Raw genomic sequence first — 23137 nt, 5'->3', positions numbered from 1 at the left:
ATTATTTTGCGCAACGAGGCGGTCGGTGTGTTCGAAGCGTAAGACAAGCTTCTCTTGAAACATTAGCTTTCTGGTTTGCTAGACACAAATGTTGCAGCAGGTAACAATCAAGATCATACTAGATGCTTTCTAGACTGAACATCCTTTCTGCTCTTATTTACTCACTGGACATGGGTCTGGTGGGCTGGGAGGCCAGGTTGATGGTTGCTTCTTTGAAAGGACCCCAACCCACGCTGTTCTTAGCCCGGACCTGATAGCAGTAAGTCTGGGCCGACTGCAGGTTCTCAATCAGCAACATCCTCTTCTTAGGGTTGTCTATCTTCACCTTCTTAGCTGCACCCATCGGCTCTACAAAGTGAAGAGAGAGGGAGTGGAGAACGTGTTAAAGCTCGGACAAACCAATAGCATTTCCCGGCCTGAGAGTACTTAGTATCTCTAAACAGAGTGCCCGGCCATAATTTGCAAACAGAGAGCAAACCAATTTACCATTAGAATAGCATGAAAATGTTGTCAGTCAGACTAAACACAGTGAGCCGAACGACCAGCAGACAAGCGGCAGATCAACATTCAGTGTGGTGTGTGTGGTCCTTTAGAATGTCTTGGAAGCACAGACGTCACTCCGAGAAATTCTGAGATCCTTCTGATTTGATAGGTCACTCACTCGTGTCGTCATTGATGGGCGTGTAGAGAACCTCGTAGGCGGTGATGACACCATTGGTCTCGGCAGGCTCCGCCCAGCTGACCTGAGTGACAGTTGGACTGATGACGTTAAACGCCAGACGACCGGGCTCACTGGGGACTGGAGGAGAGGGGAGGAAAGAAAGTAGACAGGAAGTTAATCACAAGGTACGAAGGAAGAAAACTACCTACACAACGTTTGAGCTTACATGCTGTGTCAGACCCAACAAACGTTCAACTGAGAAACAAAAACGGTCCACAATCCTAGAATTGTAGTGTTTCAAAGAAAACATATGCAGTCCATCTTCGACAGGAACAGGATGTGACCTCACTCACCATCCTCCAGGGTCTTACAGGGCACCATGTCGCTGTAGTTTCCGTCTCCCAGGGCGTTGTAGCCACACACCTTCGTCTCGTAGTCACAATAGGGGTACAGGTTGGTCAGGTCAGCATGGTTTGTCTTTACATTCATCGCAGGGGGGGCATCAGCCTCAGGATCCCCATAGATCCAATACTTCACCTGGTGACCAGGGAGAATGAACCATCATAAAGGGACCACAACCTTTATTTCTATATCTACTCCGGATATATTTTGTACGCTTTATTTTCAAAGTCATATTTAAAACAGCAGTTCAAAGTTGAGTGAAAGCGAAGGAAAATAATCTCCCATTTTCCACCAGTAAAAGTTGCCAGGTGTGTAAACTATTGAGTTCCTCTGTTGATGACCGATGCTCCTTACGGAGTAAAGGGTTTAAGTCAAGGTAAGTCCTGTACAGTGGCGGCTGGCGGAAGGAGCTATGGGAGGACAGGCTCATTGTAATGGCTGGAACAGAATGAATGGAACTGTATCAAACACATCAAATATACATAAATCACGTTAGACTCCGTTCCATTTATTCCATTCCAGACATTACAATGAGCCCCTTCTCCTATAGCTCCTCCCAACAGCCTGTATGACAGTTCCTCTCAGTACCTTATAGTTCAGAGGGTGGAATCCTGAGGGGGTTCCTTACCTTGTAGTCCAGGGGGTTGGATCCTGAGGGGGGTTCCTTACCTTGTAGTCCAGGGGGTTGGATCCTGAGGAGGGTTCCTTACCTTGTAGTCCAGGGCGTTGGATCCTGAGGGGGTTCCTTACCTTGTAGTCCAGGGGGTTGGATCCTGAGGGGGGTTCCTTACCTTGTAGTCCAGGGGGTTGGATCCTGAAGGGGGGGTTCCTTACCTTGTAGCCCAGGGATTTTCCTAAGGGGTCCCAGTTAAGGCGGATGCTCCGGGGGCCGGTGGCTTTGGCCTTCACGTTGGTGGGAGAGTTGAGACGACCACCAGGAGACGTGGCTGTCTGGTTGATGAAGCCCGCACTCTTCTCCATCTGGGCATTTTCTGGAAGTCCTGAGGGGATGAGAGGAGGGGGAAAAGAGGGGGAGAGGGGGAGAAGGGAATAGAGAGGGGGAGGAGTGGGGGAGAGGATGGGGGGAAGAGAGAGAGGGGGAGACAGAGGGAGAGAGAGGGTGGGCAGGAGGGAAGGGGGGGTGTCAAAAAGGGTTGGGCAACTTATTTTAGTGATGCACACTTCTTGCATCAGATTCCTTACAGATACCCAATACTGTGTGTGTGTGTGTGTGTGTGTGTGTTTCAGTATCTGCTTCTCTGTGTAATACCTCCATCAGTAATAGTGACCATCGTTGTCTTCCTCTCTCCGACCACAGCTTTCGTACTGGGGTCAAACAGTTCCAGTTGGAAGGACTCTGGTTTCACCGGGCCAGGGTGCGAGCGTGGATCGATCACGATGTTCTTCTCGGTTTCCCCGGGACCAAACTTTAGGGGGCCGGACAGCTCGAAGCGTTTAGCGTTGCGGGTCCTCCAGTGGACGGTGGCGGGCCCCTCCTTATTGCGGGTGCGGACCACGGGGATGGAGTAGGTTGGGTCGGCGGTGGAGAAGTTCTGGGTGCTCTTCATAAACATCACCACACTGGGCTCTGAGGGAAGCAAGGGGTTAGGAAGTTTGGTACGGCCATGTTAGAGAGGAGGAAGTTACGGCTGGCTTTCCAACCACACATTAGTTAAGCTCTCAAAACCCATGGTAACAATGTCTGGGACATGTTGTGCAATTGTGTCCTGATGGAACAGAAACATTGCTACATTAAAACTCTGGGATAACCTAAACAGTATAGTTTATTTTTTAATGCTATGTGATAAACCCTGGACCCTGTCCTCTCACCTGGTTGGTCAGTGATGGTGACAGTAGTATATAACCTCTCACCTGGTTGGTCAGTGATGGTGACAGTAGTATATAACCTCTCACCTGGTTGGTCAGTGATGGTGACAGTAGTATATAACCTCTCACCTGGTTGGTCAGTGATGGTGACAGTAGTATATAACCTCTCACCTGGTTGGTCAGTGATGGTGACAGTAGTATATAACCTCTCACCTGGTTGGTCAGTGATAGTGACAGTAGTATATAACCTCACCTGGTTTGTCAGTGATGGTGACGGTGGTTCTGGGGTAGCGTCCCAGCTTGGCTCCCTGTCTTGGGTTACTGAGGTCCATGACAAATTGTTTGACCTGTGTGTCCTTCAGCAGACCGTCTCCCTCTCCCATCTCCAACAAACGAACAGGGACAGTCTGCTGGGTCTCCCCTGGCCCGTAGGACAATTCCCCATCCACTGTCACATAGTCCTGGTGAGAGACGGAAGAGTAGTTATGAGAATGGAAAAAGATAGTAGCTTAGACAAATGAAGAGTGTGATATCTCTGTCTTATTGTGGCTAACTGTGTGTTACCTTCTTGTCCTTGGCGGTGAGGTCTCGGGTGCGGTAGCTGACCTGTGCGTGTCCATCCTCTATGATCTCTCTAGTAATGGGGATGTTAGCCACTTTGTCCTGTCGGCTGTAGGTGTACGAAGGCTGGAGGAACGACATAACACTCTTGGCTGAAGAGGAGAGAGACACACAGTTTTTAGCTAACTAAAGTGAAGGGAAGAACACAAAATAAACCAAAAGAATAAACACATTTACTGGAAATCAACGGTCTATAATGCTGTATGGTTTTGAAGCGTGTAAGATTAGAGAGGTCAGGGGTCAGATAAGATATCTCTGATTGGCTCTCACCGTGTTCTTTGATGATAGTGATGCTGACGAAGCGTTTCCCTATCTCAGCGATGCCCAGAGGAACGTCCACCGCCTCCACCTGCAGCTGCTTCTTATCATCATCTTCCTCCTTGACGAAGAGCGGCACGTGCACATCCACCGTCTCCACCCCCTCCTGGAACTCCACGGCACCAGCCGCCTCTGCAGAGAGCCAGACAGAGAGAGGGAGTGAGTTAGGAACTCCCAGACACACAGACACACAGACACAGACAGACACAGACACAGACACAGACACAGAGACACAGAGACACACACAGACACACACACAGACACAGACACACAGACACACAGACACACAGACACAGAAACACAGACACAGAAACACAGACACACACACAGACACAGACACACACAGACAGACACAGACACACAGACAGACACAGACAGACACAGACAGACACAGACAGACACAGACACACACACACACACACAGACACACACAGAAACAGACACAGACACACAGACACAGACACAGACACACAGACCTCTGTCTGTGGCCACTGTGTAGTAGCCCGGCACCACTTTGAGATCCTGGAAGTTTCCAGACTGGACGTTTTTCTCAGTCAGTTTGACGATGTTGGGGTAGCTGGAGCGAGGAGCAGACAGAACGGTGTCTACGATGGCGTGGTCAGCTCTTTTACCAGCATTTCTCTGTAATCTGAAACACAAAGACAATATCAGTAATGATGATATGAGAAAACATGAATTAGACAACATTCAGAAAAAAATGACTTTATTGTAATAAATTCAGGAAGTATTAAAGGTTGAAATTAGTGTCTCACCTAAATGTGGTGTTCTGAACTCTCTGGGTGCCAGGAACCTGCTTGTACACTTCATTCAGCTGAACAGAGAACACACACAACCCACTGTCACAAGGATGAGCATAGAGTAATGTATACATACACAGCTTGCTCACACACACACACACACACACACATTCACTCACACACACACTCACGTTGTCATCAACCTCCCTGCGTAACAACTCAGTGTCTCTGGCGTCGGAGCGAGACAGACTGTCTGTGAACAACCTGTTCAGACGCAGAGACAGAGGGAACTGGACTATAGATGGAGGAGAAAGAGGAGGTGGGGAGGAGGAGGAGAGGAAGAGAAGTGGAGGAGGAGAGGAAGAGGAGGAGAGGAGTTGGGGAGGTGGGGAGGAGGGGAGGATAAGAGGAGGTGGGGAGGAGGAGGAGAGGAAGAGAAGTGGAGGAGGAGAGGAAGAGAGGAAGAGAAGTGGAGGAGGAGAGGAAGAGAGGAAGAGAAGTGGAGGAGGAGAGGAAGAGGAGGAGAGGAGTTGGGGAGGAGGGGAGGATAAGAGGAGGTGGGGAGGATAAGAGGAGGGGGAGGAGGAGAGGAAGACAAGAGGAGGAGGGGGAGGAGAAGGAGGAGGAGGAGAGGAAGACAAGAGGAGGAGTGGAGGAGAAGAGGAGAGGAAGAGAAGTGGAGGAGGAGAGGAAGAGGAGGAGAGGAGGTGGGGAGGAGGAGGAGAGGAAGAGAAGGGGGAGAAGAGGAGGTGGTTTAGGGTTCGGTTTTCACAACAATGTAAACCAGGAAGTTCTAGTGATAACTCCAACCAATAGGAGAGCTGGAATTTGAAACATTTTACACTCACTGGTCTCTTTGGGGTTGGGCTGAACCTGCGCAAGCGGATGATTGGGCGATCGGTGGACATTGTCGGTGATCTTCCAGCGAACCACGTCGGTGCTCTTGGGTGGGCCGGTCCTCACTAGGGGCGTGTCTAAGTGGTCAGAGGTGAGCATGGATTGGCGGAGCATGTACTGATTTTCCTTAAAGCCAACCATACGACCTGAAGACACAGGGACACACATAGGAGAACACGTGTTCAATCACACAATGTAACACGGCCTGGAAACATGGTACAGAAACTGTAACAGGCACAGAAGGATATTTCATGAGTCACCCACCTCTTCCACAGCATGGCAGCAAAGCAAGACAGGACTGAAAGAGAATGAGAGAGGCAAAGAGAGAGATTATTTCCTTCATAGTATGGCAAAGGCCATGGTTGGTTGTTTTAAAGGTCATGTTATGGTTGTGTCTGGACATTACCTTGCAGCAGGCGCAGTACTTCCAACAGCAGAGCGACAGTAGACCCAGCAGTAGCATGAGGAACATGATGAGAGGGATCAGCCACAGGAAGCCAGCAGGGGGACAGTCTAAGGGGACGGACCACAACAACATCACAACCAGGATGCAGGTCACCACGCGGTGAGCTCGTCCGTAACAGAGCAGGCAACCCCCATAATGGTATTGACGTCATATAAACCAAGGCAGAAAGATGTGAACGTTGTCTCACCTTTCTTCTTGAGCACTTGGACCTCCAGGTCCTTAACAGTCTGGTCCTCAGGGTAGTCCACGGTGTAGTGGTACGTACAGTCGTCATCCTCGTCGCGGAAACTACACGCCTCAATCACCTCTTTATTTTCCTTGAGCTCTTCCACCATGACCACTTTGAACTGGCACTGGTCACACTGGTCGCTGTCCTTCTTCTCTCCGGTCTTCCAGGCCTGACACTGGACACAGCTCCTCTTGTCCTCACACATCCCCAGCTGGGCCTGGAAGTTAGCCTCGCAGGTGGGGGTCATGGCCAGGCCAGAGTCCTGGCACTCACAGCGACCACACTTACACACACCCCGCCCGTTACAGACGCCCTGAGAGAGTTGGGGTTGGGGGTAGTGGTTAGATCAGTCATGACCAACAATATTGTAGAAATCTGGAATGAGAGGGAGAGAGAGAGCGCGAGAGACGGAGAGAGAGGGAGAGAGAGAGAGAGAGAGAGAGAGACAGAGACAGAGAGAATGAGAGAGAGAATGAGAGAGAGAGAGAGAGAGAGAGAGAGAGAGAGAGAGAGAGAGAGAGAGAGAATGGGAGAGAGGGAATGGGAGAGAGGGAATGGGAGAGAGGGAATGAGAGGGAGAGAGAGAGAGGGAATGAGAGAGAGAGAGAGAGAGAGAGAGAAAGAGGGGGAATGAGAGAGGGAGAGAGAGGGAGAGAGAGAGGGAATGGGAGAGGGAGAGAGAGAGAGGGGGAATGAGAGAGGGAGAGAGAAAGAGAGAGGGAATGAGAGAGAAACAGAAAGAAAGGAAGAGACACAGAGAAACAGAGGGAGAGAGATTATGTAGTGCTCACCCCTTTCGTGTCCAGACAGGTCTGGTTGCTCATGGGACACTCACAGGCCGGTCCCTCCCAGCCCTCTGCACACGCACACTGGCCCATGAAGCAGCGACCACGGTCTAAAATGGAGAGAGAGACAGAGAAAAGGTTAGAATCTACTTCAAGTGCTACACATACACCCACATAGAAGTTTAGGGACCACAAACGGTATTGATGACACAGTTGTCTACTCCTTACGACAGCCGCATTGTTGTCTTCCGAGAGACAGCGTTATTCCAAAGCGATGTGACGAGCTTGCTGTCTGAGACCGATGACAACGGCCCCACACTCACCGTTGCAGAGGAAACCTCCGTATCGTTGACACTGGGACTTGTCAAACTGACAGAGGGACCCCTCGTACTGGTCCGTGTTGTAACAAACACACGCTCCACACAGGCAATCTCCTCGGCCAGAACACGGCTCCTCCACGCCAGGACCCCGACAGGAAGTGCCCGGATCCGTCGACGCGCTGGCAGAGCAGTTACAGAACGGACCCAGCCTGGGGAGAAAGATTTACACTAATGTTCTGTCTCTACCATAGTAGTGGATGTATATCTCCTCATCTCACTACCATAGTAGTTGATGTATATATCTCCTCATCTCTCTACCATACTAGTTGATGTATATATCTCCTCATCTCACTACCATAGTAGTTGATGTATATATCTCCTCATCTCTCTACCATACTAGTTGATGTATATATCTCCTCATCTCTCTACCATACCAGTTGATGTATATATCTCCTCATCTCTCTACCATACTAGTTGATGTATATATCTCCTCATCTCTCTACCATACTAGTTGATGTATATATCTCCTCATCTCTCTACCATACCAGTTGATGTATATATCTCCTCATCTCTCTACCATACTAGTTGATGTATATATCTCCTCATCTCTCTACCATACCAGTTGATGTATAAATCTCCTCATCTCTCTACCATAGTAGTGGATGTATATCTCCTCATCTCACTACCATAGTAGTGGATGTATATCTCCTCATCTCTCTACCATAGTAGTGGATGTATATCTCCTCATCTCTCTACCATAGTAGTTGATGTATATATCTCCTCATCTCTCTACCATAGTAGTGGATGTATATATCTCCTCATCTCTCTACCATAGTAGTGGATGTATATCTCCTCATCTCTCTACCATACCAGTTGATGTATATATCTCCTCATCTCTCTACCATACCAGTTGATGTATATATCTCCTCATCTCTCTACCATACCAGTTGATGTATATATCTCCTCATCTCTCTACCATACCAGTTGATCTGTGCATCACTCGATGGTGGGAGAGGCGAGTTTCCCTGCTTACTATGCAAAGCGCTTTGAGCACTGGAAAAACACTATAAATCCAATCCATGACTGTTATTTTATATGTGAGAGAAAGTCGCTTCGGTTGGGTTTGTCTCACCAGCCGTCGTTGCACTTGCACTTCCCACAGACCAGGTCTCCGTGGCCTGTACACCTCACTGCGTTTCGAAATGGATTCTGAGGGAAGCAGAGATATAGAAGGAAAGACAGTGTTAGATACTAAAAACACGTTTGAGCGTTTATGTTTATGTGTGTGTGTTTGTATCTTCACACCTTCTCACAGTCGCAGGTTTTACAGAGCACTTCGGCGTTGATGTTTAGAGCCGTGCTGAAGGTTGTCGGTTTGACTCTCATCTTCCCCTTTTTGTCACCCTGCTCCAGACTGCACACATGTTGCTCCCCAACCATCTCACTGGCCTTGACACGCACCTTAAACTTCCCCTGGAAAACACAGAATGGGTTAATGGGTGTGTGCGTCTGTGTGAGTTGAGTGAGTTGAGTGATTTAGTGAGTGAGTTGAGTGATTTAGTGAGTGAGTTGAGTGAGTGAGTTGAGTGAGTGATTTGAGTGAGTGATTTGAGTGAGTGATTTGAGTGAGTGATTTAGTGAGTGATTGATTTAGTGAGTGATTTAGTGAGTGAGAGTGATTTAGTGAGTGATTTAGTGAGTGATTGATTTAGTGAGTGATTTAGTGAGTGAGAGTGATTTAGTGAGTGAGTGATTTAGTGAGTGAGTGATTTAGTGAGTGAGTGAGTGAGTGAGTGAGTGAGTGATTTAGTGAGTGAGTGATTTAGTGATTTAGTGAGTGAGTGAGCGAGTGAGTGAGTGAGTGAATGACTGAGTGATTTAGTGAGTGAGTGAGTGATTTGAGTGAGTGAATGAGTGAATGAGTGATTTAGTGAGTGAGTGAGTGAGTGAGTGAGTGAGTGAGTGAATGAGTGATTTAGTGAGTGAGTGAGTGAGTGAGTGAGTGATTTAGTGAGTGAGTGAGTGATTTAGTGAGTGAGTGAGTGAATGAGTGATTTAGTGAGTGAGTGAGCGAGTGAGTGAGTGAGTGATTTGAGTGAGTGAGTGATTGAGTGAGTGAGTGAGTGAGTGAGTGAGGGAATGAGTGAGTGAGTGAGTGAGTGAGTGAGTGAGTGAATGAGTGAGTGAGTGAGTGATTTAGTGAGTGAGTGAGTGATTTAGTGAGTGAGTGAGTGAGTGAGTGAGGGAATGAGTGAGTGAGTGAGTGAGTGAGGGAATGAGTGAGTGAGTGAGTGAGTGAGGGAATGAGTGCAACATGTTAGTGTTTCTTACTATTTGCCCAGGCTTGACTTTGAAGGTTCCGGCTTGTGCAACACTGCCACTGTAAGACAGGACCTGAGCTTCTATAGCTTTAGGTCTGTCCTCCGCACGGATGCTGATCTTAGAACGGATATTCTGAGAGGACGGACAGTAGTATTAGGACATCTGGCTTTCCCAATAGCCCTTAGAGGGGATACATCAAGGGGAATCAAATCTAATTCATGTGTCCATCGCGCAAACACTTGTTAACTTTAAACAAGCCCATTCTTACCTCGAAAGCTTTCTCCAGGATGTTGAGGATGTTAGCGGAGTCTTCCTGTAGCAGGCCCAGCTCAGCAATGGGGAAATACTCATGAAGCTTCTACACAGGAGAACCCGCAAAACATGAAGGGGTTATCTGCAATGCTACAGATGAGTTAAGCGCTCACAGAAACAGACAGTGGCTAAACTCAGTGGAATAAGTATAATTTAGGAGTGAAAATGGGGATGGTGATGTGTTTGTAGGGTTAGAGTAAGGTGCAGGGTTCAGGTTAGTGAGGTGCAGGGTTCAGGTTAGTAAGGTGCAGGGTTCAGGTTAGTATGTGCAGGGTTCAGGTTAGTAGGTTCAGGGTTCAGGTTAGTAGGTGCAGGGTTCAGGTTAGTATGTGCAGGGTTCAGGTTAGTAGGTGCAGTGTTCAGGTTAGTAAGGTGCAGGGTTCAGGTTAGTATGGTTCAGGTTAGTATGGTGCAGGGTTCAGGTTAGTATGATGCAGGGTTCAGGTTAGTATGGTGCAGGGTTCAGGTTAGTAAGGTGCAGGGTTCAGGTTAGTAAGGTGCAGGGTTCAGGTTAGTAGGTGCAGGGTTCAGGTTAGTATGGTGCAGGGTTCAGGTTAGTATGGTGCAGGGTTCAGGTTAGTAGGTGCAGGGTTCAGGTTAGTATGGTGCAGGGTTCAGGTTAGTATGTGCAGGGTTCAGGTTAGTAAGGTGCAGGGTTCAGGTTAGTATGGTGCAGGGTTCAGGTTAGTATGGTGCAGGGTTCAGGTTAGTATGGTGCAGGGTTCAGGTTAGTATGTGCAGGGTTCAGGTTAGTAAGGTGCAGGGTTCAGGTTAGTATGGTGCAGGGTTCAGGTTAGTATGGTGCAGGGTTCAGGTTAGTATGGTGCAGGGTTCAGGTTAGTATGGTACAGCGTTCAGGTTAGTATGGTGCAGGGTTCAGGTTAGTATGTGCAGGGTTCAGGTTAGTAGGTTCAGGGTTCAGGTTAGTAGGTGCAGGGTTCAGGTTAGTATGTGCAGGGTTCAGGTTAGTATGTGCAGGGTTCAGGTTAGTATGTGCAGGGTTCAGGTTAGTAGGTGCAGGGTTCAGGTTAGTATGTGCAGGGTTCAGGTTAGTGAGGTGCAGGGTTCAGGTTAGTAAGGTGCAGGGTTCAGGTTAGTATGTGCAGGGTTCAGGTTAGTAGGTTCAGGGTTCAGGTTAGTAGGTGCAGGGTTCAGGTTAGTATATGCAGGGTTCAGGTTAGTAGGTGCAGGGTTCAGGTTAGTAAGGTGCAGGGTTCAGGTTAGTATGGTTCAGGTTAGTATGGTGCAGGGTTCAGGTTAGTATGATGCAGGGTTCAGGTTAGTATGGTGCAGGGTTCAGGTTAGTAAGGTGCAGGGTTCAGGTTAGTAAGGTGCAGGGTTCAGGTTAGTAGGTGCAGGGTTCAGGTTAGTATGGTGCAGGGTTCAGGTTAGTATGGTACAGAGTTCAGGTTAGCAAGGTGCAGGGTTCAGGTTAGTAAGATGCAGGGTTCAGGTTAGTATGGTACAGAGTTCAGGTTAGTATGGTGCAGGGTTCAGGTTAGAATGTGCAGGGTTCAGGTTAGGAAGGTGCAGGGTTCAGGTTAGCAAGGTGCAGGGTTCAGATTAGTATGTGCAGGGTTCAGGTTAGTAAGGTGCAGGGTTCAGGTTAGTATGGTGCAGGGTTCAGGTTAGTATGGTGCAGGGTTCAGGTTAATATGGTGCAGGGTTCAGGTTAGTAAGATGCAGGGTTCAGGTTAGTATGGTACAGAGTTCAGGTTAGTATGGTGCAGGGTTCAGGTTAGTATGTGCAGGGTTCAGGTTAGCAAGGTGCAGGGTTCAGGTTAGCAAGGTGCAGGGTTCAGATTAGTATGTGCAGGGTTCAGGTTAGTATGGTGCAGGGTTCAGGTTAGTATGGTGCAGGGTTCAGGTTAGCAAGGTGCAGGGTTCAGATTAGCATGTGCAGGGTTCAGGTTAGTATGGTGCAGGGTTCAGGTTAGTATGGTGCAGGGTTCAGGTTAGTATGTGCAGGGTTCAGGTTAGTATGTGCAGGGTTTAGGTTAGTAAGGTGCAGGGTTCAGGTTAGTATGGTGCAGGGTTCAGGTTAGTATGGTGCAGGGTTCAGGTTAGTATGGTGCAGGGTTCAGGTTAGTAAGGTGCAGGGTGCAGGTTAGTATGGTGAGTAGTAGCTCTGAGTTCTTACCTCATAGTAGGTGAAGGAGTGGTTTGTGACGGCAAAGATGGGGATGATGTTGTGTTTGCCCAGCAGGCGGACCAGGGTGGGCACAGAAGGATAGTCCTGCCTGGTGTCCTCTGTGTATTTCCCATCGGGGTCCAGGTGGCACTGCTCGTCATTGCGTGGCATGATGCCAGCCAGCACGTTGGCACCGTCACTCTCGTAGTGGAAGGCCGACTCGGTGGAGAAGACCAGAAGGTGGGTGGCATGGTCACGCCAGCCGATCTTTTCCTGGATGGGAGAGAGGGTAGGGGGAGTGAGGAGTGGGGGAAAGAGGGAGAGAGGATAGGGGGAGAGAGAAAGAGAGGGTAGGGTGAGAGAGAGAGAGAGAGAGAGAGAAAGAGAGAGAGAGAGAGAGAAAGAGAGAGAGAGAGAGAGAGAGAGAGAGAGAAAGAGAGAGAGAGAGAGAGAGAGCGAGAGAGGTGGAGGAGAAGAAAGGAGGTAAGGAGAGAGTTGTATTTAATTATATAGAGCCTTCTGAAGAATTTCACACAGTGGTGCATCACAGTTAACTTTACAAGCTTCAAATAATCAAACATCCCAAACGGTACACCAAAGATGGCTGCTTCTCCTTTCTAGTAAATCTAACTCTATAGTCCTACCCCGCAGACTGTAGCCTGCAGTATGGCGTCAAAGCCCCCCTCTGGAGCATCCAGGTTGCCTGAGATCCTCTCCTTCTGCAGCTTCTGGGTGAAGGACTGCAGGTCAGGGGTCAGAGTGATCACATTTCGGAACGAGAAGGGAGGGTCGCTGTTGGGCCACGGCTGGGCCAGTCTGGAGAGGAAGAGGAGGGAAGGGGGAGGGGGGGTTGGGAGAGGAAGGGGAGCATGGTGGAGAGGAAGAGGAGTAGAGGGGAAGGGGGAGAGGAAGAGGAGGAGAGAGGAAGAGGAGGAGAGGGGGAGGAGAGGAAGAGGAGGAGAGGGGAAGGGGTAGAGGAAGAGGAGGAGAGGGGAAGGGGGAGAGGAAGAGATAGAATGAGGGACTATGAGTATGATTAGTGTATAAATGCCGACCTTTTCATACGGTAGTGATGTTTACTTTTGGGTCTGTGTGTGTATATCTGTGTCTGTATGGAGAGGATTCTAATAATTAGAAAGTTCTTACTTGATCGGTCTCATGTCTGTCTGGGGTTCCACCACCTTGTCCACAAATTTGCCGAAACCGATGGTGTAATCATCAGACAGCTTCCCCACCAAGTCAGCTATACGGGGAACAGAACACGTCACCAAACCACACTATCCCAGTACTACACTGAAGTCAATGGTTTTACAATTCCACTCATCGTTCCCCATCTCTAACTTACCCAGCTCAGCACCCATCCTTTTGAGATTGTCCAAATCATCCTTCATGGAGTTGGAGAAGTCCATGAGAATGTAGAGGTCCAGAGGTCCTTTCGCTGGTTCAAACACCTCCATCTCGATCTCCCTCTCCTCCCCCGGCAGCAGAGTCATGGACATATCCTGGGGGGCCACCTGAGAGCGCTTCATCAACATGTCTATCTTCTGGTTCTAGAGAGGGATGGAGGGATGGAGGGAGAGAGATGGAAGGATGGAGGGAGAGAGATGGAAGGATGGAGGGAGAGAGATGGATGGAGGGAGAGAGAGATAAAAGGATGGAGGGAGAGAGATGGAGGGAGAGAGATGGAAGGATGGAGGGAGAGAGATGGAGGGATGGAGAGAGAGAGATGGAGGGAGAGAGATGGAAGGATGGAGGGAGAGAGATGGAGGGATGGAGAGAGAGAGAGATGGAGGGAGAGAGATGGAGGGATGGAGGGAGAGAGATGGAAGGATGGAGGGAGAGAGATGGAGGGATGGAGAGAGAGAGATAAAAGGATGGAGGGAGAGATGGAGGGATGGAGGGAGAGAGATGGAAGGATGGAGGGAGAGAGATGGAAGGATGGAGGGAGAGAGATGAAAGGATGGAGAGAGATGGAAGGATGGAGGGAGAGAGATGGAAGGATGGAGGGAGAGAGATGGAAGGATGGAGGGAGAGAGGGAAGGATGGAGGGAAGAGTGAGTCATGTCATGTATATATCATGGCAACACAGTAAACTTTAGGAGTGACCAGTGCTCCAACCTCAGCAAAAAGCTTGTGACTGTAACAACTGGAGGGCGCTTGTGGTCGAATGTACTACAGCCAAACGATGAGGATGATGATATTACAGTGGTAACCAGATGAGCAGACTAATGAATCCATGTCGTAAGGATTACTGTGATGATGACAGAACTTACTCTCTCCATTGACATACTGCCTTCGGCCGTCACTGCGCCATTACAGCCGTGGTCTATGATGTTTCCCAGAAGGTCACAGCGGGGACCATCAAAGATCTGTATGTTAACACAAACACACGGGTTACGTTTGTGTTTACCGCTAAATGTGTGTGTGTGTGTGTGTGTGTGTGTGTGTGTGTGTGTGTGGGGGGGGGGGGGGGGGGGGGGGGGGGGCAACTTGAGGGCAACTTGAGTAATAGTTTCTTCTCACCTCGTCTGGGCAGTAGGCACAGCCCTTTCCGGACTGGATGCATGCTGAACAGGTGTTAGCCCTTGCAGCCAGACAGTGGTTTACTACAGGACAGAGAATCATCAGAATCATGAAGCTATTCATTTTCTGTTCTCTTCCTTTTAGTATTATAGAATTCCAGTTTGGATTCTAAAGATGACTCAGCCGCATGAACAAGTTGGTGTCTATTGACATATTAAAATATCCCAAGTCCACACTGTAATAATACAATGTAAAAATCACTTGATTCATTCCAATTATTCTCACCTTTTTCAGCGTAGCTACTGGCCGTGAGGACAGCAAGTACAACCCCCACCAAGAAATGTAACGTCCATCTCCCCATCTCCCCCCTGCAATACATACACAGGTCATGACAACCTTCACCAGGGGATAGATACACTCATGACCAGGTGAAGTCAGGTTACAGTTTCTCCTTGATCGATGGTCAGTCTTGTGTTTCCACTCCGTTGGAGAGGTCAGGTGATCCTCGATCTGTGCGCCTTAAGCAACTTCTACTTGGAGAGGTCAGAGTATCATCAAGTTGACTCAAAGAGTCTCATCAATCTCTTCATATTTCAGCCTCCAGTATTGCCTCCTGTGCTGCGTTTATCAGCCTCCTGCATTGTAATCAGGCCTCTCTCATCTTTTTAAGTGGGAGAACTTGCACAATTGGTGGCTGACTAAATATTTTTTTGCCCCACTGTATGAGTGTATTAAAGTAGTCCGAAGTTTAGTGTTTGGTCCCATATTCCTAGAACACAATGAGTACATCAGAACTTGTGACTCTACAAAGTTGTTGGATTCATTTGCTGTTTGCTTTGGTTGTGTTTCAATATATGTTTTAATGGTAAATTGGGGTCACTTATTGTAAATAAGAATAGAACATGTTTTTAAATACTTCTACATTCATGTGGATGTTCCAAGGATTACGGATAGTCCTGTGAATGAATTGTAAATAATAAATTAGACGCACAAATATCATACCCCCAAGACATGCCAACCTCAGGGGAAGTTAGCTTTTTTGGGGGGGGCGGTTTATGATATTATGTGCATCTAACTTTGTCACTCATTATTCACGATTCATTCAGGATTATCCGTAACCATGGTAGCATTAATGTAGTGTTTAGAAACATACTATATTCTGATTAACGATAAATAGAGTCACAAACCAAACTTGATGTAATCATTACGTGCTAGGAATATGGGACCAAATACTAAACTTTTGACTGTAATACACACAAGTGAATTTCTCCCAATACTTTTGGTCCCTTAAATGGGGGGGGGGGGGCTATGTACAAAAAGTTCTGTAATTTGTAAACGGGTCACCCAATATGATTGGAAATACCCTCAAATGAAAGCTGACAGTCTGCACTTTAACCTCATAGTCATTGTATCATTTGAAATCCAAAGTGCTGGAGTACAGAGACAAAACAACAGAAAATGTGACACTGTCCCAATACTTATGGAGCTCACTGTACTTTTGGGGGAATGTTCCTCCAGACATTAATGTAAATGTTGTGCGCAAAGAGCTGCAGTCTAATGCAGTAGTATATAAATATAAATCAGATTCATATTTCTCACATCATCCTGTAATTGTTTATTTTATTCATACATCTCTACGTCCATACGTTATAATGAAGCTATAGTGTTATAATGTAGTCTGTAGTGTTTAGCTTCAGTGTTCATAGATACTGTATGTGGGATTGTGTAAATTCATATTGTCCATATATTCGTTTATTTGTCTGTCTATATTCTGTTTTTGGCAGCACCATTTAACCAGGTTAAATTCCCATACGTGCAAATGTATTTGGCAAATAATTCTGGTGATTCTGAATCCACACTGATTTTTCTCCACAGAGAATCTTACATTTTAAGTAAATACTAACCAGTGGAGGCTCCTCAAGAGGAGGAAGGGGAGGACCATCCTCAGTGAAATTCATAAAAATATATATATATATTGAAACATTTAAAAAGTTATCGTTTTTAGAGAAAACTATACTAAATATATTCATGTCACACAATAATTGTTTAAAATACACTGTTTTGCAATGTATCTCTACAGTAGCCTCAGCAGCACTCTGTAAGGTAGCACCATGGTATAGCTGGAGGACAGATAGCTTCTGTTCTCCTCTGGGTACATTGACTTCAATACAAAACCTAAGAGGCTCATGATTCTCACCCCCTTCCATAGACTTACACAGTAATTATGACAACTTCTGGAGGACGTCCTCCAACCTATCAGAGCTCTTGAAGCATGAACTGACATGTTGTCCACCCAATCAAAGGATCAGAGAATGAATCTAGTACTGAAAGCATAACCTACAACTAGCTAGCACTGCAGTGCATTTACGTGGTGAGTAGTTGACTCAGAGAGAGAAAACCAATAGTTGAACAGTTTTGAAAATTAAAGAAAGCAAGAAAGATATATCTATATTTTTTCACTTTTATTTACTTAGCATCGAATGCAGCTAGCTAGTTTAGCCTACTCAAACAAAGAGGGATGCTATGTTAGCTAGCTGGCTATGGCAATCCAACAGAGAGGGATGCTATGTTAGCTAGCTGGCTATGACTATCCAACACTGGAACTCTTCCAAGTCAAGGTAAGCTTCTGGTCTGATTCATTTATTGCCACCAGGTCCTGCCGGTGTAACTGCTAAACTGCTTGCTGCTGACTGTACACTGTACTGCATGGTTTACTAACATGTTAGTTCTAGTAGCTATGCTGACTATGAAGTGACAACGATGTAGGCTGTGTGTTGCGGTTAGCGGTCATAATATGAAGGTTTGGCTTGGAAAGGTGTTTTTGCCTTGTCACAGACAGCTGATGTGTTATGCACTGAGGTGCTGAAGGGAAGGGAAAAGGTGAAAGGAGGAGAGTGCGTAGATAGATGCGAGAAGGAATTATATGTACAACAAGCTGTTTGTATGTGGCTGCTATGAAAGTTATCTGTGTTTACGTGTGATCATGGGTGCATTCATTGCACCAATTCTGTTGAAAAAGATTTCCTAAAACGGAAGCCAACTAATAGAAACTCTTGTTGGCAACTGTTGGACTAAAGATTACACACTAGATCAGCTAGATGCAGCCAAGACTGTGCAAGGCGGTATTGAATGTGTCACGGTCGGTCACCTTGATTACTCAAAATTCTCTTGATCTGTGCACCTACGTTGTAAACTTTCATTCATAGGCTAGGTTGTAGCAACCTCATGATGTATATAGGGCAAATTTGAGTATCATGTAGTAGCCTAAACCTATCAATGTTACATTGAGCTGGGTGAATAGAATATGAATGACTGTCATCTAATACGCTGTAATAGAAATAAGGCCATGCTCATAAAAAATGTATCGTCCTCCCTCATCTTAAACGTCCCCAACCGCCACTGATGCTGACAGTTGGTGGCATAGGATATCCTAGTAATAGAGTCAGAGGAGGAAGACGGTTTTATGGAGAATTATTATTATTTTTTAAAACGTATTTTGACCATTGGCTCACCCAGCAAGAATTTCACATCCCCGAAACAGAGCAGGGCAACAGAGCAGGGCAACAGAGCAGGGCAACAGAGCAGGACAACAGAGCAGGACAACAGAGCAGGAAAAACACTTACTGTAGTATAGTACAGGTGTGTTTACCAATCACATTAATCACTGACTAGGTTGAGCCAGTTAATTAAGAGAGACAAACAGCACAAATGGTGTCTTCACTGTGAGAAGAAATATGAGACCCCTAAAGGTCGCATGTTAACTACTATTAAACACATCAAAGAAGAACATGTACAGTCAGACTTCTCATGGAGAAAGTTCAAATCCTGAGAGTTTGAAAAAACAAAGTTCTGTTTGAGCATGGACCACTGAACTAGCAACGTCTTTTTTTCTGTCTTTACATCGTGAATCTATATTTTTTATACGGCTGTATTTCACTAGTGTTGTTTATTTGGATCCTATTAGCTGTTAGTCGCAATTTTCTGCGATCCAGATATTTAGTCATTTAGTTGGTCTAAATGACTAAATATCTGGATCGCAGAAAATTGCGACTAACAGCTAATAGGATCCAAATAAACAACACTAGTGAAATACAGCCGTATAAAAAATATAGATTCACGATGTAAAGACAGAAAAAAAGACGTTGCTAGTTCAGTGGTCCCAGCTCAATAATCTGCCCGGCGACCAGGTGAACATTCCAACGGAGGGAGGGGACCTAGCCGTTATGACATCAATAGGGGTCCTCACGTCAGTGACAGGGGGCACAGCCGGGGAGAGCTAGGTAAATCAACCCTCAACTATTCAGTCAGCCCCGTGGAAAAACAGCTACTTAATTACCACACCATCAATCCAGCTAAGCACAGGCAGGTAAATAGGAACAGCTGCCTCAGAGTGGAGCGATGTCTGTGACCTTGTGTCTGTCTGTGGTTTCTGATTCTGCTGCAATCAGAATGAGAGTCCCTCGTGGTCTGGACTGTCCCAACGCACCTTGTCATTACCCTGTAAATCTAGTTGGCTGTGTCTATGTTACCAGAACGGGAGGGGTAGGACTCTTAAATAGTATTTGTTAACGTGCAAAGAGAAGAATGCTGTTTTGCAACAACTCTTACAAACTATGGTTTGATACCAATAAAAAAACACGAAAGGATTTTGTATCAGTATAGGCCTTGAACTTCTATATGACTCTCTCTAAGAGCAGATGCATCCTCTGTTGTAAATCCATTTCATCTGTAGAATTTAATTCGCATAACTGTTTTAATCTGTGTCACATTTTGGTCTTCATCCTTAGCATGTTATTATTAAGAGGAGCTAGACAACTTACATATTGACCCTTGACCTGAGTAGCTGACACGAATTCAAAACACTCAGGTCTTAGACATTGTCAAGAGATATCCTTTAACTATCTTATAAATGCACAGCTGTGTGCATGCTCGCTGCCCCGTGCCTCTTGCTGACTTCTATCTCAATAGGACTCACCTGAATAGAAAATGAATAGAATAAAACTACTTTCGTAAATTTTCAAGTAGATAACTATTGTCTTAACCTTGCAGGCTGGAACAGAAGTGGTAGATCAGTGAAAACAATGGGAGAAATTAGTGAGTTTATAGCCTTGTTAAAGAGATTACTGATCAAACGAACCTCTTACAGCTGCCTTGCTCAATCCAAGCCCCCAAAAAAGAAGAACAAAAATAGAAAAGGGAATCACTTAATCCTTTTGTTTTACTCTCCACTCGTCTGTAAGGTCAGTATCCACCGGTGTCTGGGGGAAAAAAAAACTCCCTTCCAGCCTTGAAGTCCGAGTTCCACGTCTAAGAGAGTAATGACAGGGGAGAGAGACTCAACTTTCCCCCTCTTTTTCTTCCCTTCTTTCTTCTCCGCTCGTCTTCTATCCGCCTTGAACCTGGAGGCGAGGTGCGTGCCTGTGTGTACGCCTGATTGTCAGTCTTAATGACAGAGCGAGAGAAAGACGGGAAAGAGAACCAGCGAGTTTGTGTGTTTGCTGAGATTTGATCCCTCCTCTAATTTGCACCCACTCTCTCTCTCCAGTTTAGGTAAGTAGCTAACACTAAGGGTAACTCCCTCACCCTCTCTCGTCCCCTGGTGTTTAATGCTCAAAGCTCCACACCTCTAAGTGTGTTAGGCCCCCTCCCGGCTACATTCCTCCCAGGCTGGGCTTACCTGTGTGGGCTTGAGCCTGGGAGTGTCAGAGAACAGAACACTGCCTGGAGGTTACGTCAAACAGTCACACAAAGACCTGGAGTTTTGTACTACAGTTTCACAACTCCAGTCCTGCAGTACCTCAACATTGGTTCCCAGCTCCAGTCCTCCAGTACCTCAACATTGGTTCCCAGCTCCAGTCCTCCAGTACCTCAACATTGGTTCCCAGCTCCAGTCCTCCAGTATCTCAACATTGGTTCCCAGCTCCAGTCCTCCAGTACCTTAACATTGGTTCCCAGCTCCAGTCCTCTAGTACCTCAACATTGGTTCCCAGCTCCAGTCCTGCAGTACCTCAACATTGGTTCCCAGCTCCAGTCCTCCAGTACCTCAACATTGGTTCCCAGCTCCAGTCCTCCAGTATCTCAACATTGCTTCCCAGCTCCAGTCCTCCAGTACCCCAACAGTGGTTCCCAGCTCCAGTCCTCCAGTACCTCAACAGTGGTTCCCAGCTCCAGTCCTCCAGTATCTCAACATTGGTTCCCAGCTCCAGTCCTCCAGTACCCCAACAGTAGTTCCCAGCTCCAGTCCTCCAGTACCCCAACAGTGGTTCCCAGCTCCAGTCCTCCAGTACCCCAACAGTGGTTCCCAGCTCCAGTCCTCCAGTACCCCAACAGTGGTTCCCAGCTCCAGTCCTCCAGTACCCCAACAGTGGTTCCCAGCTCCAGTCCTCCAGTACCCCCCAACAGTGGTTCCCAGCTCCAGTCCTCCAGTACCCCAACAGTGGTTCCCAGCTCCAGTCCTCCAGTACCCCAACAGTGGTTCCCAGCTCCAGTCCTCCAGTACCCCAACAGTAGTTCCCAGCTCCAGTCCTCCAGTACCCCAACAGTGGTTCCCAGCTCCAGTCCTCCAGTTCCCCAACAGCGGTTCCCAGCTCCAGTCCTCCAGTACCCCAACAGTAGTTCCCAGCTCCAGTCCTCCAGTACCCCAACAGTGGTTCCCAGCTCCAGTCCTCCAGTACCCCAACAGTGGTTCCCAGCTCCAGTCCTCCAGTACCCCAACAGTGGTTCCCAGCTCCAGTCCTCCAGTTCCCCAACAGTGGTTCCCAGCTCCAGTCCTCCAGTTCCCCAACAGTGGTTCCCAGCTCCAGTCCTCCAGTACCCCAACAGTGGTTCCCAGCTCCAGTCCTCTAGTACCCCAACAGTGGTTCCCAGCTCCAGTCCTCCAGTACCCCAACAGTAGTTCCCAGCTCCAGTCCTCTAGTACCCCAACAGTGGTTCCCAGCTCCAGTCCTCCAGTACCCCCCAACAGTGGTTCCCAGCTCCAGTCCTCCAGTACCCCAACAGTGGTTCCCAGCTCCAGTCCTCTAGTACCCCAACAGTGGTTCCTAGCTCCAGTCCTCCAGTTCCCCAACAGTGGTTCCCAGCTCCAGTCCTCCAGTTCCCCAACAGTGGTTCCCAGCTCCAGTCCTCCAGTACCCCAACAGTGGTTCCCAGCTCCAGTCCTCTAGTACCCCAACAGTGGTTCCCAGCTCCAGTCCTCCAGTACCCCAACAGTAGTTCCCAGCTCCAGTCCTCTAGTACCCCAACAGTGGTTCCCAGCTCCAGTCCTCCAGTACCCCCCAACAGTGGTTCCCAGCTCCAGTCCTCCAGTACCCCAACAGTGGTTCCCAGCTCCAGTCCTCTAGTACCCCAACAGTGGTTCCCAGCTCCAGTCCTCCAGTTCCCCAACAGTGGTTCCCAGCTCCAGTCCTCCAGTTCCCCAACAGTGGTTCCCAGCTCCAGTCCTCCAGTACCCCAACAGTGGTTCCCAGCTCCAGTCCTCTAGTACCCCAACAGTGGTTCCCAGCTCCAGTCCTCCAGTACCCCAACAGTAGTTCCCAGCTCCAGTCCTCCAGTACCCCAACAGTGGTCCCCAGCTCCAGTCCTCCAGTACCCCAACAGTAGTTCCCAGCTCCAGTCCTCCAGTACCCATATCAGCACATATTTTTGTTACAGCCCCAAACAAGAGCACCTGATTCAACTTGTCAGGTAATCATCAAGCCCTGAATGAGTTGAATCAGGTATGTTTGTCCAGGGCTACAACACAAGTGTGTTCTGTTGAGGGGACTGGAGGACTGGAGTTATAAACACTGTTGGGGTTACTAGAGGACTGGAGTTATAAACACTGTTGGGGGTACTAGAGGACTGGAGTTATAAACACTGTTGGGGGTACTGGAGGACTGGAGTTATAAACACTGTTGGGGGTACTAGAGGACTGGAGTTATAAACACTGTTGTATTGGACTCGCACATACCTGTGTGTGTGTGTGTGTGTGTGTGTGTGTGTGTACAGTGCCTTGCGAAAGTATTCGGCCCCCTTGAACTTTGCGACTTTTTGCCACATTTCAGGCTTCAAACATAAAGATATAAAACTGAATTTTTTGGTGAAGAATCAACAACAAGTGGGACACAATCATGAAGTGGAACGACATTTATTGGATATTTCAAACTTTTTTAACAAATCAAAAACTGAAAAATTGGGCGTGCAAAATTATTCAGCCCCCTTAAGTTAATACTTTGTAGCGCCACCTTTTGCTGCGATTACAGCTGTAAGTCGCTTGGGGTATGTCTCTATCAGTTTTGCACATCGAGAGACTGAAATTTTTTCCCATTCCTCCTTGCAAAACAGCTCGAGCTCAGTGAGGTTGGATGGAGGGCATTTGTGAATAGCAGTTTTCAGTTCTTTCCACAGATTCTGGATTGGATTCAGGTCTGGACTTTGACTTGGCCATTCTAACACCTGGATATGTTTATTTTTGAACCATTCCATTGTAGATTTTGCTTTATGTTTTGGATCATTGTCTTGTTGGAAGACAAATCTCCGTCCCAGTCTCAGGTCTTTTGCAGACTCCATCAGGTTTTCTTCCAGAAT

At 47.4% G+C, this 23137-nt stretch overlaps 1 protein-coding gene across 2 annotated transcripts in view; it reads right to left on the bottom strand.

The window, feature by feature from the left end:
- Positions 1-20151, bottom strand: part of LOC110492816 (integrin beta-4) — a 30788-nt gene extending 10637 nt beyond the window's left edge. For both annotated transcript variants that reach the window (XM_036946097.1, XM_036946098.1), the window contains exons 1-29: positions 19710-20151; positions 14858-14940; positions 14573-14655; positions 14323-14418; positions 13395-13599; positions 13196-13292; positions 12694-12865; positions 12059-12322; positions 9875-9964; positions 9616-9738; positions 8590-8757; positions 8417-8493; positions 7288-7493; positions 6971-7074; positions 6138-6492; positions 5891-5997; positions 5749-5782; positions 5436-5630; positions 4779-4882; positions 4603-4661; positions 4306-4478; positions 3782-3961; positions 3455-3603; positions 3144-3351; positions 2334-2651; positions 1898-2064; positions 1015-1198; positions 662-799; positions 166-348 (exon numbers count right to left, since the gene is read on the bottom strand). In XM_036946097.1, the coding sequence (XP_036801992.1) occupies positions 166-348; positions 662-799; positions 1015-1198; positions 1898-2064; positions 2334-2651; positions 3144-3351; positions 3455-3603; positions 3782-3961; positions 4306-4478; positions 4603-4661; positions 4779-4882; positions 5436-5630; positions 5749-5782; positions 5891-5997; positions 6138-6492; positions 6971-7074; positions 7288-7493; positions 8417-8493; positions 8590-8757; positions 9616-9738; positions 9875-9964; positions 12059-12322; positions 12694-12865; positions 13196-13292; positions 13395-13599; positions 14323-14418; positions 14573-14655; positions 14858-14933 (4315 nt within the window). In that variant the 5' untranslated portion in view covers positions 14934-14940; positions 19710-20151. The remainder of the gene's footprint in view (positions 1-165; positions 349-661; positions 800-1014; positions 1199-1897; positions 2065-2333; positions 2652-3143; positions 3352-3454; positions 3604-3781; positions 3962-4305; positions 4479-4602; positions 4662-4778; positions 4883-5435; positions 5631-5748; positions 5783-5890; positions 5998-6137; positions 6493-6970; positions 7075-7287; positions 7494-8416; positions 8494-8589; positions 8758-9615; positions 9739-9874; positions 9965-12058; positions 12323-12693; positions 12866-13195; positions 13293-13394; positions 13600-14322; positions 14419-14572; positions 14656-14857; positions 14941-19709) is intronic.
- Between the last annotated feature and the right edge of the window lie 2986 nt (positions 20152-23137).

This window comes from Oncorhynchus mykiss, chromosome 16, assembly GCF_013265735.2.
Source record: "Oncorhynchus mykiss isolate Arlee chromosome 16, USDA_OmykA_1.1, whole genome shotgun sequence".
Classification (NCBI taxonomy): domain Eukaryota; kingdom Metazoa; phylum Chordata; class Actinopteri; order Salmoniformes; family Salmonidae; genus Oncorhynchus; species Oncorhynchus mykiss.
Note: the sequence above shows the minus strand (reverse complement) of the source record. Positions and strands in the feature narration are given on the sequence as shown.